The sequence below is a fragment of the Agelaius phoeniceus genome, chromosome 28 (assembly GCF_051311805.1).
Source record: "Agelaius phoeniceus isolate bAgePho1 chromosome 28, bAgePho1.hap1, whole genome shotgun sequence".
Taxonomy (NCBI): domain Eukaryota; kingdom Metazoa; phylum Chordata; class Aves; order Passeriformes; family Icteridae; genus Agelaius; species Agelaius phoeniceus.
The window spans coordinates 5,599,233-5,614,237 of record NC_135292.1 but is presented as its reverse complement, the minus strand read 5'-3'; the positions used below and the strand labels follow the sequence as shown (position 1 = coordinate 5,614,237).

General features: G+C 51.8%; 2 protein-coding genes across 2 annotated transcripts in view; one reads left to right on the top strand and one right to left on the bottom strand.

The window, feature by feature from the left end:
- The window catches only part of LOC143696104 (uncharacterized), a 77,841-nt gene that overhangs the window by 38,009 nt on the left and 24,827 nt on the right, over positions 1–15,005 (top strand). The window lies entirely within an intron of this gene.
- Positions 1–15,005, bottom strand: part of LOC143696048 (serine/threonine-protein kinase pim-3-like) — a 57,863-nt gene that overhangs the window by 33,710 nt on the left and 9,148 nt on the right. The window contains exons 2-3 of the mRNA XM_077191254.1: positions 5,480–5,849; positions 5,079–5,255 (exon numbers count right to left, since the gene is read on the bottom strand). Of these exons, the coding sequence (XP_077047369.1) occupies positions 5,079–5,255; positions 5,480–5,849 (547 nt within the window). The remainder of the gene's footprint in view (positions 1–5,078; positions 5,256–5,479; positions 5,850–15,005) is intronic.

Below are 15,005 nucleotides of genomic sequence, written 5' to 3'. Positions count from 1 at the left end.
CCTCTCAAAGCAGGCAGAAGTCCCCACTGATAAGTTTCGAAAGGGAAAAGGTTATAATCAATAATGTTGAGTAGGATACATAATATCAACTATGAAAACACCTGAGGTGCTTTTCCTAATGGGACTTGTTCTTCTGTCAGTGGGGTTGGGTGATGGTTGCTCAGTTTTTCTTGCTTGACTCTTCCCTGATCCAGTCCATCCAAGACTTCTGTGAAACCTTCCCATTATCAGACAGCAGAAATAAAGAACTGCAGTGAAACCACTTCTAGTCCCCTTCAGATCAAGAAGGTGCAGGGGGATGGTTCTGGCAGAGAATTTGAGCTGCTCTGGACAGAGTCGCACTGCTGTGTTAGCAGGGACTGGCTGCTTGTGGTTTTCTTTGGATGAACAGAATCTTCCTTGTGTCCCCAGTGGACACATGGAGCTCACACCAGCAGTGCCTCTTCCCCGTTCCCTGCCCAGCCAGACCTTCCAGCCCAGCTGAAATGCCCAGCGTGGCCTTTGAGCACAAAGGGATTGCAGAGCCAAAAGCATCTGTGTAGCCACCATGGTGTTCAGCGGCTGCTGCTCGGGGAAGGGCACTGAGAGGAGGCCACTGCTGCTCTTGTCAGAGCGCTGCTGTGCAGGGATGTCCCTCGCCCTGCTCAGTCCCACATCTGCCCATCTTTTGGCCTGCTCTGAGCTCAGGTGGATGCCATCTGCTCCCAGCAGACCCAGCTGCTCCACGGTAGATGCACAGGCATGGAATCCAAAACCTTGAGTATCCCCTGAGTAGCCAGGCATTCAGCTGTTCAGTTTGTCACGGCCCACAGCAGGGGTTAGAACAAGATGGTTTTTCAGATGCCTTGTGACCCAAACCATTCCAGGCTTCTAGGATTTCTCCATGACTGACTTTGGTCCCCTCAAAAGACCTCCTCTCTCCTCTCTTCCCTCCACCTGTGGAGAATGCATTCTGATGCTGCTGCTGCTGTTGGGACAGGTTGGTGGATACTCTTCCTGCCATCCCATGGGTGTAAGCATGACTCCTCTCTGAAGTCTTTGTCCCTGAATCAGTGCCTTCAAAGAACAGTTATCTCCCCTCCTTCCTTATCCATTCAGCACTTGAGCACACACAGCATTTCTCATCGTTTCCACAGAACAGTACAGGTGCCAGTTCCCATCTTGTGGAGCCCTCTGCCATAAATCAGCCTGACAGGTTTATTCTCTACGTAATGGGAAATGATGACAAATGCAGCTGCATAATCTAGTTAGTAACTCACCATAATGACTGCCTCTGGGGGGATTTATGGGTTTTGTCACATGTGAGCTTTCAGAACTTTAGAGGTTACATTCTTCACACTCTTTTGTTGGAATCTCAGTTTATCAGACTTTACTGCAGCATTAATCACTTGCAGTACAACCCTGGACTTCACAAATGTATCACATCAGCGTGAAAAAGGCAGAGAAAACAAGAACTGTTGTGAATTAATGAGCCGGGTAACACATGTCTCACAACAGCGATGAAACAACCTGTGTTCTTCTTCAAGCCGCAACAGAAAGTCCCAAAGTCTGGTTATTTATTTTTTTTTTTTTCACAAAACACAAGCAGCAGCAAAGAACTGAAACAACACAGCCAGGCTTGAAACCTGAAAGATCTGCAAGGCTGAGTCTATCCTAGTTAATGGTGAAATGATGTGTGAATCTGTCCTAGATGTTCAAATGAAGAAGATTGATTCCCAGTTATAATATGGCTTCTAAGCAAAACACTGGGATTATATAGGAGAAATGCACGTGTCATGAAACAACCAAGAAATCAGAGAGACAGTTCCAAGCTCTACTGTGAAGGTCTGGGAAATGTTCAGAGTTACCATCTATGGAGTTTGGTGCAGGATAAACTGGAACAAAAGGCCATCATCACCCAAATTGATTTCCTTTGGGTTGGTTTGTTGGCTTTTTTTGCTTTTGGGTTTTTTTTTGTTTTGTTTTGGGTTTGGGGTTTTTTGTTTCTTTTGCTTTTTGTCAGATAATGTTTTATAATATTCCAAGAAATATGTTGAAAAGGTCAGCATGATCCATCAGACACAAGCAGCGGGGCTGGGGTAGATGCAACATGTTCCTTGCACTGGAGGGTAGACAGAGGCAAGATCTGGTTTGGGGTCAATCACACCTGGATCAGGGAGGTGGCTGAAACCTGGGCTGGCCAAAGCCTTAGAATCACAAAATATCCTGGGCTGGAAAGGACCCCCAAGGATCACCAAGTCCAGCTCCTGGCCCTGCAGAGGACACCTCCCCAAGAATCCCACGCTGTGCCTTGGCATGTGCTGGTGGGCAGGAGCACACAGCTGGCTGTGGCTTTGGGTGCATGGGTAAGATGAGATGGTGAGGAGCATCCCTGCTCCCTGAGCTCCTGGAGAGCTGCAGACACTGATCACTGGTAAGGACAGCACCAGGGCCATGGCCTGGGGCTGGTGATCTGGTGTCTCCTTCCTGCTGCTGCTTTCTGCTACAGATAACAGCCTGGTACCAAGGTCTTGTTGCTGAGGTGATAAACGGCTGGGGAGATTCCCTCCCTGCTCTTGTCTGCACGAGTTCTTATGCTCAGCACCAGGAAGGATTGGGCCAGAATGGAGGCATTTGGGGTCTCAGGGCTGAGGCTGAGACAGACAGCCAGGCAGAGCAGCTCCTCCTGGCTGATGCAAACATTAGCCCTGTGCTGGCCAGGCCAGTGATCCATAGCTATGGGTCCACAGTGATGGTGGTGCTGGGTATTCACTGGGAGAAGAGGAGGTGTAAAATGAAGCTTCTGAAGCTGCTTGGGATCCTGGAAGCTGCTCAGACCCCACTTGACCACAGTGGTTGTTTGGCCAGCTGAAGTGATGGAATTTATTGGGCTGTGCAGGGACAGTTTTCTGTGCAAACATGAAGGACTTTCAGGGGGGATGAAATACGGCCTCATAGTGGAAACAGCTGGGCTGAACACTCTTTATTCCAGCTATGAATCTTTGCCCTTAAGAGCAACAGATTCCACCTTTCATTAAACCAGAACTTGTTGTTGTTGTTGTTGTTATTTTGAGGAACAAAAATGACCTTTCTTGTTTATTTTATTAGCATTTTTAAATCTTTCTAGTTTATTTCATTAGCATTTTAAATCATCTTGTCACCCACTGCATGCATGAAACATGAGATGTTACCAAAGTGTAGCTCACTTCAGACAGGGAGTGCTGATAGTTGGCAGATCTGTACAGGTGTCCTCATCCTGGGTGCATTGGATGTTATCCCATCCAAGCAGGCAGTTTAACACAAGCAGCTATTTCACTAAGCTTAATTAACAACAGAAATAAAAACTATATCTTTAGAACAAAGTTACTTGGACATCTACCATCACTCAGCAAGAGGTTTATTGTTATGGACACATAATATTGGCTTTTTGCAGAGATTAAAATGGATTTTCTATCTGTGGTGTTAAAGTAACTTTGTTATTGTCTTGGTTTGAAAAGCCAGGTGTCTGCTAAGGAAGGCAGGAGCCTCCCCTGGAGTGGAAAATGTAAACCCCTCCCTCGGAATTGTTACAATTTTGAAATTAAGGAGCTTTCAGGCAAAGATATGGGAATAGGAATAACAGTTCTTTTTTAGGAAAAAATAAAAATATAAATGCAGTAGTACAAACAAAAAAAACCCCACAGACAGAGTCAGAACAGGACCTGACACCCTGTGGGTCAGGGTGCTGGCAGCAGTCCCATTCAGTGGTGGCTGCAGCCCTCCTGCAGTGCCAGGTGTGGCTCTGTTGGAGCAGGGATCCTGGAGAAGGGTGGAGTTTCCCTCTGAAGGTCCAGGGCTGCTGCAGATGGGCCTGGGAATCTTCCTTCCTCTGGGAATCCAGTTGGAAAAGGCTGATCCTCTGGGAATCCCGTGGAGAAGAAAGACAGCTGCTCCTCTGGGAATCCAGTAGGAAAAGGCTGATCCTCTGGGAATCCCGTGGAGAAGAAAGACAGCTGCTCCTCTGGGAATCCAGCAGGAAAAGGCTGATCCTCTGGGAATGCAGTGGAGAAGAAAGACAGCTGCTGCTCTGGGAATCCAGGAGGAAAAGGCTGCCTACAGTGTTCCAAATCTCAGATTCTATCCAGGTAGGAATGCTTGGCTCCTCCCCCTGGGCGGAGCATCTCCCAATACGATGATGTAATTTAATCAGCCATGCAGTGACACCCAGTGGCACATTACCAGAAGATTAATAATTAATAATCAATGGCCTACTAATGGAACACACCTCCCCACAGGGAGGATTGGTTGTGGAAGAGAGAATCTGCCCAATGAACAGAAGATAACTGCCCCACCACTGACAGATGGCAAACAGAACACACACTTATCTTGCAGTCCAGGACCTGTCCCCACTGGCTGCCCCCATTCTCCAGAGTTCATGGTGTCCAGGGAGGCTGCAGCTGCCGGTGCCGGGAACAAACGAGACGGGTCTGGGTTTCAGAAAGCTCCAGAATCCATTTCTGACCCCCGAAAGACAGGGCAAAGGGAGGGCCGTGAGGTTTTTATAGGGTATCCCAGGGCTGGAGTTTGGGTTTGTGTTGGATCGGCAAAGGAGTGCTCATTATTGGTTAGTTACTTATCGGCCAACTATGCCTACTTCTGCATTCTTGTGGTTATTCTGTTGAAACTATTCTTCATATTTTTGGCAAAAGAGCCTCTCCCCTGTCCTGTTGTTGCATCAAGGGCATAATGTCCTTGCCTTATATGGACACTGACTGCTGACTTCTAGACTTCTCTCCTTCTTGCTTAACCAGGGGTATTATGTCGACGTGACCTTTCTCAGCCAGCCAACTGTCTACAAAGCTCAGCGGGACAAGGCTCCTGTCCATTCTCTCCCACGTTCCACAGTGCCCAGGCCACACCAGGAGTGCTCAGAGCTGCAGCCAAAAGCTTCCTATCGATCCTCTCTTGCAGAGGACACCAGCACAGAGGCACAGGTGCCACCTCCTCCAGCTAAGCCCAGGAGATCCACCTCCTCACCAGCTGCAAGAGCAGGATGCTTATGTGCCAACCGCCCCTCCCAACCCCGTTCTTCCCCTCGTGCCTTGAAGGCGCATCCCCACCTTGAGACACCCAGGGTGGGAAGAAGAGCTGGCCCCGGACGATGTCCTCGTTGCTGTGGAAAGGAAGGTGCCCACAGAGCAGCTCATAGAGCAGGATGCCCAGGGACCAGATGGTGGCTGGCTGGCCATGGTAGCAGCCAAAGAGGATCCACTCCGGTGGGCTGTACTCCAGCGTTCCTATGGGACACGGGCGCAGCTCATCAGGCCCATGCTGCTCCCTCCCTCCCAGCCAGCTCCCGTTCCACAACAGCCAGCCCCTGCCCTGCCAAAAAGCAACCTGGCTGCAGCTGGCTGAAGATGGATTCCCCCTCCTTCCTTCCCTCCTTCCTTCCCTCCCTCTTCCCCCTCTGCCAGCCAAGGGGGGAACTCCACTGCGAAGCTGGGCCCCGGCTTGGGCTCACCTGACATCCGGGTGTAGAACGTGTCCTGGAGGATCGTGCCGCAGCCAAAGTCGATGAGCTTCGCCCAGCCCGTGGCCAGGTCGACGAGGACGTTCTCGGCCTTGATGTGGCGGTGCAGGACGCCGCGGCTGCTGCAGTGCCCCATGGCCTCCAGCACCTGGCGGAACAGCCCCCGCCCCACGGGCTCCGTCAGGAACCGCCACTCGTGCAGGAAGTACCAGAGGTGCTGACAGCGCTGCGGACGCTCCATGAGCAGCGCGAAGCCCTCGGGCACCTCGAACACGTCCAGGAGCCGCACGACGCCGCGGAAGCCAGGCTGCGACACCATCCACAGCAGCGCCAGCTCCAGGGGCACAAGGGCGCCCTTGCGCTGCGGGGGGACCGCGATGCCGTCAGGAACGAAAGAGAGAAACAAACAAATCACACTCCAAAGTCATTCCTATTAGAGAAGTAACCAAAGAAAACAACGTAGCAATAACGAAGAATGTTGGCTTCTGGCTTCTTTCCTCTTTGCATGAGACCAAGCTTTTCATGGGGAACAATTGCCTCCTCTGACAATTTTGCCAGAGTGGACAGGAGCAGAGCATTTACTTTTCAAGTAGAAAAGGGAAATCGTGTCAGTAATGTCATCTCTTTTCATCCTCTGTTGACACAGTTGCAGGCTGCCAAAAGACATGGTCTGCAGTGTGGAACTTGGGGCCAAGTTTCTTTTTCTGCCAGAGGATGAGGAGGGGAAGTATCCCAGAATCATGGAGTCGTGGCATGGTTTGGCTTGGAAGGGATCTGGAAAATCCCATGGCTGCAACCCCCCTGCTGTGGCTGGGGACCCCTTGCACTGGACCGGCTTGTCTAGAGCTCCATGCAGCCTGGCCTTGAACACTGTCAGGGACGGGACATGCCCACCTTCTCTGGGCAACCTGTTCCAGGAGAGTCTTTTTTCTGAATCCCTTACCTAAACCTAATCTCTCTCCATTTGGATCCATGCTCCCTTGTCCTGTCCTTGCCTGCCCTCGTACAAAGTCCCTGTCCAGCTTTCTTGTGTGTTGCCCTCAGGTACTGGAAGGCCACAGCTGGATCTAGGCTGGGTCTCTTTCCCAGGCTGAAGAAGCCGAGCTGTGTCAGCCTTTCCTTGCAGGAGAGGAGCTGCAGCCCCGGCACCATCTGGGTGTCCCTGCTGGGCCCCTGCTGCAGCGTGTCCACGTCCTTGCCGTCCGTGCCGGGGAGCCCGGCAGAGGCGGAGGCAGCGCTGCAGGTGCAGGGTCAGCGGCGGGGAGGAGACCCGGCCCTGGCAGCGGCTCCGGGAGCAGCGATTGGCGCTGGGCCGCCCGCACTGCAGAGAGCCGGGGCCCTTGTGCCTGCCCTTGTGCCCAGGGCGCCTTTCCCCGCCGCCCGCCCGCCCGCCCGCTCGGGGGAAATGCCCCCTGTGCCGCCCCTCAGGGCCGCCCCTCGCCGCTGCCCCGGGGCTCCCGGCGCCGCCTGGAGGGGCCCAGGCCTCGGCCTCACCCTGCTCAGCCCGAGGCCTGGAAAAGCAGATTCAAACACCCACCCAGAAAGTGCCCCAGGATGCCAAGGTCAATCTTTTGTCACCAGCACGGCTTTGCTATCAGAGTCTGGACGGGAGTAGAAAATCACCAGGGGAAAAGAGCATGAACAAGTTCTGCCTTGGCACTACCTCAAGCTGTGGGGTACCAGTTGTTGGTTTCACTGGCTCTGGATTGAAGGCACTTGAGACAGTAATTCATGTTCAGACTCAAGTGTTTATTATTTCTTATCTGTAAAACAGCCTCATTACTGGGAGTTCAGCAGCTTTTCATTAGAAGGCACAAAATGGCCCACAATCTCTTGTTCCAAGGTCTTTTAAGACTAAACTATCCAATTAAGAACTGACACCTAGATTATTTTCCCTTTTAACCCAATAACTGATCCCAAAGAGCCTGCAATGTGGAATTTCTGCCCAATTACAAAAAGCCACCCAAACCCATGAAGAAGAAGGAAGAAGCATGAAGAAGAAACCCAGGAAGAAGAAACACAGGAAACACTGTGCCCTCCATTTTGCTTCCATCCACAACATACTAAAAATCCCAAAACCTCAATTTCTCAGAGTCAGAGTGGACCAAAGCCCAAAAACTGGAGGTGATAAGAATGGACTAAAACCACAACCAAGGAATCAGCATCGCCCTGAAATACCTTTCCCCTTACATCAGCCTGGTGCATATTCATAGAGCCTCATGCATATCCATAAACTACTTTACATATTCCAGGAATGATTTTACATGGCCCCTCCTTGGGTCTGCCTTTTCAGAGCATGTGTGTTTCTTGGCTGTGGTTTTGGCTCCTTCTCTTTATCACCTCCAGTTTTTGGGCCTTGGTGCACTCTGCCTTCAGACGGGGAGTGCTGATAGTTGGCAGATCTGTACAGGTGTCCTCATCCTGGGTGCATTGGATGTTATCCCATCCAAGCAGGCAGTTTAACACAAGCAGCTATTTCACTGAGCTTAATTAACAACAGAAATAAAAACTATATAACAAAGTTACTTTAAAAAACAGTCCCAGTCCATATTTGATCCCAGTCCAATTTATCTCAGTCTGTGTGGTCCTGATCCATATGGTCCCAGCCTGTGCAGCCCCAATCCAAAGGATCCAAGCCCATATTTGATCCCAGTCTGTGGGGTCCTGCACACACTCCCAGGGTCTGGAATTCCAGTTCCCAGCCAGGAAAAAATGTTCCTGCCCTTGAACTTCCTTCCTATCCCCTCAACAAATTGCAATAAAACTATAAACAAAGAAATAATAATTGAAATTAAATAAATTATAATAAAAAAAATCAACACTTCTTTACAATACTCAAACTATGATTTAACTCAAACCAAAAATAAGTATTACTATAATATTACCAATGCATATAAATAAACAAATTATATATCAAGAAATACCTTTTGAAAATTTTAACTCAATAACTAATTTTTTTAGATTAAAAAATCTAAAGAAAATAACAATCAATCTAACACATCTTAGTTAAACAATTCATATTACAAATATACTAAACACAAAACCAAACACCACTATAATTTCTCAGACATTTCAAACAAACAATTAAACTTTAATAACATCCTTAAGTACTCTTGAAAAACTAAAATTATTTTTAAAAAATTAATTATGTGTGGGTGGTTTTATTTCAATATTGGTTTTTGGATTGTTTGGGATAGATGATTTAAAAAATGGGATTTTTATAGGAATTGAATCAGCTGAGAAGGTGGCACTCTGCAAACAGAACTGACAGAAAATAAATGGGACAGAAATCAGTAACTCTGAAAGTTTTATTTGCTATCAAATACATCCCACACACCCAGCCCCACACAATCCCCATCCCATTGCTCCAAATTGAGATCCCACTTCTCCCAATCTCCTTCCAACTCCATCTCACCCTGGTGGCTGTGGAATGGAGAGTTTGGCATGGGACTGAGTTTTTCTGAGGAGGGAACAAGGAATTTTAGGTAGGATTGAGCCTTTTTGGGTTAAAATTCAGTTATTTTCAGTGGAATTAGAGTGGTTTTGAGGTGACAGATCAATCCCTCTTGGCTTTTGGAGTAGAGAGAGATGGAGAAGAGAAAAAAATTCAGGCCAAACCAAAGGAGAAGCAGCCAGGAGTGTTCCCAACATGGATCACAGGGAATGTGAGTGACCAGGGCTGTGCCCAAAGGGCCTTCTCCAGTGGGGGATGGAGCTGCAGCAGCGCACGAAGCTCTTCCCGCACTCGGGGCACTCGCAGGGCTTCCCTTACCGGTGCCTCCGTTGGTGTCGGGTCAAGGTAGAGTTCCTGGAGAAGCTCTTCCCACACTGGGGACACTCGTAGGGCCTCTCCCCTGTGTGGATGCGCTGGTGGGTGACAAGGTGGGAGTTGAGCTTGAATCCCTTCCCACAGTCGGGGCAGCGGAATGGCCTCTCCTCTGTGTGAATCCGATAGTGCAGGAGGAGATTGGAGCTGGTCTGAAACCTCTTCCTGCATTTATCACACTCGTAGGGCCTCTCCCCTGTGTGGATGCGCCGGTGCCTGACGAGGTCAGAGTTGTGCTTGAATCCCTTCCTGCAGTCAGGGCATTGGAAGGGCCTCTCCTCTGTGTGACTCTGATAGTGCTGGAGGAGATGGGAGCTGGTCTGAAACCTCTTCCCACACTCGGAACACTCATAGGGTCTCTCCCCTGTGTGGGTCCTCTGGTGCCTGATCAGGTGGCAGTTCGACCTGAAGCTCTTCCCACACTCCCCGCACGTGTGGGGCTTCTCCCCATCATGGAGCTGCTCATGGAGCACCAGCTCTGAGCTCTGGCTCCATCTCCGGCCGCCTTCCCGGCCCAGGCTGGCTCTTTCCCCCTCACATCCCCACCATCTGCGTTTGCAGCCCCTCCTCGTGCAGCATCTCCGGGGCTTTTCCTCCCCGTTGGCTTCCTGCGCCGTGGAGCCGCTCAAAACGGCCTCTGCCACCAGGTTCTGCCGCGGGCATTTGTCCTCCCTGCTCTCCATGCTCAGCTCCTGCTCTGGGCGAGGAAGGACAAGGACAGCATGGGATTTGCCTCCGTGCCACAGGCAAGGGCATCGAGATCCCCCCAGGCCATCTCTGGGGACACACTGCCCCCTCTTGGCTCTCCCCATTTCGGGATGCCGGGGCTGTTTGGGCTCCCGGGCTCCCTTCTCCCCTCATTCTCTGCTCTGGGCTGCAGCGGCTCCAAGGAGTCCCCCCTGCCCCTCTCCAGGCTCTTGAGGCTCCCGCCAATGGCGGCGCTCCCCCCTCTCTGGCCTCCCCACTTTGGCCTCCTGGGGGACACAGGGCTCTGCTCCTCCAGGCTGCCTCTGCCGGCAGCCGCCACCGCCACCCCCCGATGTCCCCCCGAGGGGCCTTTTCCGCTCAGCCTTGGACTTCTTCATTCTCCAAACATCCCCCCAAAAACCCAACCCAGGGACCCCCCGGGATATCCGGGCCGGGCTCCCCCTCCCCGCTCACCGGAGCCATGGGGGGGGCGATGATCCCACAGGTGGGGGCTGCGAATTCAGGCAGGGATCGAGACCGCGTGGCTCCCGCAGCTCAGCCCTGATCTGCCTTTGTCCCTCCTCTTCCTCTTCCTCCCGCTCCTCCTCTGTCCTATCTCCCCCTCCCTCTCCTCCTCCCCCTAACCCCGCCTCCTTCCCTGCTCTTTCTCCTCCCGCTCCTCCTCTTCCATCCCCCCTCCTCCTCCTCCTCCTCTGTGTTATCCCCACCTCTGTCTCCTCTTCCATCCCGCCCCTTCCATTCCTTCTCCCCCTCCTCCCCCCTTACCCCGCCTCCTCCTGCCCCTCCATCCCTGCCCTTCCCTCCCTCCTCCTCCTCCCCCAGCAGCAGCCACACCCTCGGTGCCCCGTTCCCGCAGCCCTCGCAGCCCGCGGCAGCAGCGGCCATGGAGCCGGGCCAGGTCGGCATGGGCAGCGCGGGGCTCTCGGCTGCTCCCAGCCGCTGCGGGCGGGGGGAACCCGGCCCGGGCCAAAGGAGAGGCAAACTGGGCAAACTGGGGGCAGATCACAAAGCTAAGGATGCAGCAGAAAATGGAGCTGAAAGAGTTATGTTAATATTCACTCCAAACGAGGAAAAACTGGAAATTCCAAAGTTTAGGGAAGCCGAGAAAAAAGAATTAAACAAGATAGGAAATGAACAAGATAAATCAGGGAAATAGAAACTTCTACATGGAAGACAATTACTTAATAAAATGTGCTTACTAGGAAAAGATTAGAAGACGTGCATCAGAAACCCCACTGGCGTACTCAAGCTTTGTGTGATCATTTTTTAAGGAATTTTGGGTGCACTGGGATTTTTGCTGTAGCAAAGCAAGTAACTGAAAGATGCTTAATTTGCCAAAGGATAAATAGAAAGGTGATGAGAAAAACAACATTAGGAGGTCATGAGTTAGCTCGTCGACCATTTCAAAATATCCAAGCAGAAGGTTAGATTTGTTAGGTTCTGGATTTATTTGGAAAAAAACCCATTTAATCTAGAAGAAAGAGAATATGCCATATGTTAGACAGGAGATTTTAGGAGAATAAAAATCTTTGAAGTATCAGAAACACCCGAGGAAAAAACCAAGAAAATAAAAAGGGGAAATGAAAGGGAGGGGAACAAGAGGAAAAGTCAGAAAGAGAGTGGGATCCTCTGCAGCTCTTGCCCCCTCCGTTGGCGGCCGAGGCGCCTGTCCCGGGTCCCGGCTCGCTGCCCGCCTCAGCTCCGCCTGCCCCGGTTTCCATCCCAGGTGCGGGCTCACTGCCCAGGGCAGCTCCACCTGCCCCGGCGCTGGCGGTGAATTTGTGTGCCCTGGCCCCACTGCCCAGCCCGCGGCCGCTCTGCCGGCCATGCTGGGCAAGATGGGGTTGCTCTGTCCTGCCGCGTGGGCCGAGGTCACCGCGCCGACCGCACCGAGGGCGGGTCCCAGCCATCCCATCCCCGGCTGCCCTGCCCGTGCCAGCTGCGCTGGGCAGCGCCGCTGCTGCTGCCGGGGTCTCCCACCTGCCTTTTCTCTGCCGGGAGCTGCCGGATCAGCCGCCAGAAGCCATGTGGGGGCTGCCCACGCTCCGGCTCGGCCTCCACGGGAAGATCCCCCTCTGGCCATTCCGGCAGCACACCCTGCCCACACTCCCACCGAGCCTCGGCGGGATATCCTCCCCTGACCCCTCCTGCTCTGAGTTACGTCCCCTTGGTAACCACAGCTCCGGCTGTTCAGGGAAAATCCCTCTCTCTACAGGAAGCACCTTATCGAAACACGAGGAGCTCAGTTAAAAGGCAGCCCTCTCCAAATTCTTTCTCAAAACACGGGAGAAAGGCTACAGAAGGTAAAAAAGTGAAAGAGTTAGATGAAGGGATTGCTCTATTGCCGTTGAGAGAGGTTCCCATGGCAGGGATGCGCTGCCCCGCCCCGCGGGAGCCACCGGCGCCCCTGCCGGCCGTGCCCGGAACTGCACCCAAGGGGAAAGCGCCGCAGCCGAAAGGCCGGGACCGGCTCCGGGCTCTGTTTGTTGGCACTGCCGGAGCTGTTGATACACACTACTATTATTATATTATACACACTAGTAAAGAACCGTTATTCCTAATCCCATATCTTTGCCTGAGAGCCCCTTGATTTCAATATCCTAAAAATTAAGAGGGAGGGGCTTTGCATTCTCCATTCCAAGAGAGGCTTTTTCTGCCTTCCCAAGCAGACGCCTGTCTTGTAAAGCAAGACAAGCACCCACAGGCACTGAGGGGGGCTGCAGGAGGGGCAGAAGAAGGCCCTGCAGCACTTGGGCACAAAGGCCCAGCAGGTGAATGCAAGAAGGGAGCAGCAAAAGGCCAAGCTGAAGGCAAAGGCCAGGGCAGAGCTCCTACAGCCCCTGAGGGATCAGCCCCAGGGCCCAAGGGGGCCCCAGCACCCAGGGCACGGCTCGGCCACAAGCACCCGGCAGAGGCATTGCCCTCCTCGGCAGGGCACAGCCCACCCAAACAGCCCCTGGCAAGGAATCAGGGCTCCAGCTGCAGGGCACAAGGACACTGCAAGCAGAGACAGCAGCACCCTCAGGACCAGCAAGTCCACCCCGTGATGGACATGGATTGGCAGGGCTGGCACAGCTCCCATCACACCAGGGACCCTCCACACTGGAGCCCTTGAGAACATTCAGGTGGGTCTGCATTGAGAGGAGGCATTTCCTGATGGACACAGGGGCCTCTCAATCTGCTCTGAATCTTAGACCTAAAGGGGAAAATAGTACAGGAATATTTTAATTTTTAAGGGAATGAGAGGGAAAGATGAGCAGGTATGATTTGTTCAACCACTATTAGAAGCTGTGGGGGATAGGTTTGAAATAAATGAATTTCTTTTTCTTCCTCCTGTGATTGTAATTAACTAGGAAGGAGTTTGAGAGCTGGATTTTAATACTGTAAAAAGGGATACAGAGGCTAGTTCTGTTGTACCTCTGTGTCAAAAGTCTGACAAGGCCTATGCTGAAGTGAACCCAGAAGTGTGGGCAGCCCCAGGGAAATACAGAAAATTAGATATGGAGCCTCTACAAATTAAAGCAACCAGGACAAGCAATACCCTGTTCCAAGAGTGGGAAGGAAGGGCTCACAGCCTGGTATTGAGTCCCTGTTAAAGGCAGGGCTTTTGGAGCCAAGGATGTCTCCCTACAACACTCCTATCCTGCCAGTCAACAAACTGGATGGATGGACACAAGGAGGAAACACAGAATTTTCAAGTGTTAAAATTAAGATTAACTGAGGCGAGTGGCCTGGGCCTTCCAGACAGGGAAAAAGAATTTGAATTATAGGTGGACGTTAAACAGGGTCTTGCCAAAGGAATTCTTGTGCTAAAATGTTTAACCCAGTGGCCAGAGAGCAGCCTCATTGTCTGCAGAATTGTGCAGCCACAGCTTCCGTGGGAGCAGAGGCCTGAAAACTGATGACAACAGGAGGATCTCCTAGAGTTCAAGTCTGGCATCAAGTTAAAGCTTTGACAACCAAAAGAGCCTCTCAATGGATGAGCAGGGCTCGGTGATTACAGTATGAAACTTGTTCAGTGGCACAGGAGGATTCAGAACTGAGGACAGGGCAAGGGTTTAACCCAGCCTCCTGTTTGAACAGCCTGGAGAGGGGCTGGCAAGGAACCCAGGACTGCACTCAAGGGACAGAGCTCCCGAGCCAGGCTGGGAGAGATTGATGGGACATTCCCTGGCCTGAGGGAGACAATGTGTTTGTGGATGGCTCTGCAAGGGCAGCAGGAGGGAAAAGAGCTACAAGACAGGCTGTTATTAAGGAAGGGGAATCAGACAAAGCGCAGGTCACCGCCCCATGCTCAGCTCAACCCGCGGAGCTGTGGGTGCTTGTAAGAGCCTGGCACTGAAATGCCCTGAGCAGGAAGGCTTCAAAATCTTCTGCTGACACCATGGCACCTAACAGGGGGGCAAAAGCAATTCTGACTGCTTCAGCAAGCACTGGATCACTTATTAACCTATTGCTAAAACAAATAATTCAAAGATAATGGATTGTGGAAGCAATAGATTCAGATGGGGAACTCATTTTACAGGAAAGACCCTTCAGGGGGTTATGGCAGCTTTAGGAATACAATGGGACCTCCATAACCCCTGGCAAGCCCAGAGCTCGGGTTGGGTAGAAAGAATGAATGGGGAAATAAAGAAACACCTTTGGAAGCCGGAGATAGAAACCAAGATGCCATGGGTACAGCTTTTGCCATTGGCCTTGGCAAGAAAAAGAGCCAGACCCAAGGCAGATATTCAATTATCTCCCTTGGAATTCATGTCTGGAATTCCTTACCTGGGCAATTCTCCACCTAGTGCAGGGTGGAAATAAGGGATGTAAATGTAAGGCAGGCTGTAGCCAGAATCCTGTCTCCTGTGGAATCTCTCCCCCAGGAAGCTGGGCTGGCACAGAGCCTGCCCTGGGACTTTGCTGTTGCCAACACCCAGCCAGGCCATCGGCTCCTGCCTAAGGAGTGCAAAGCAGCACCACTGGTGGCCAAGGGGC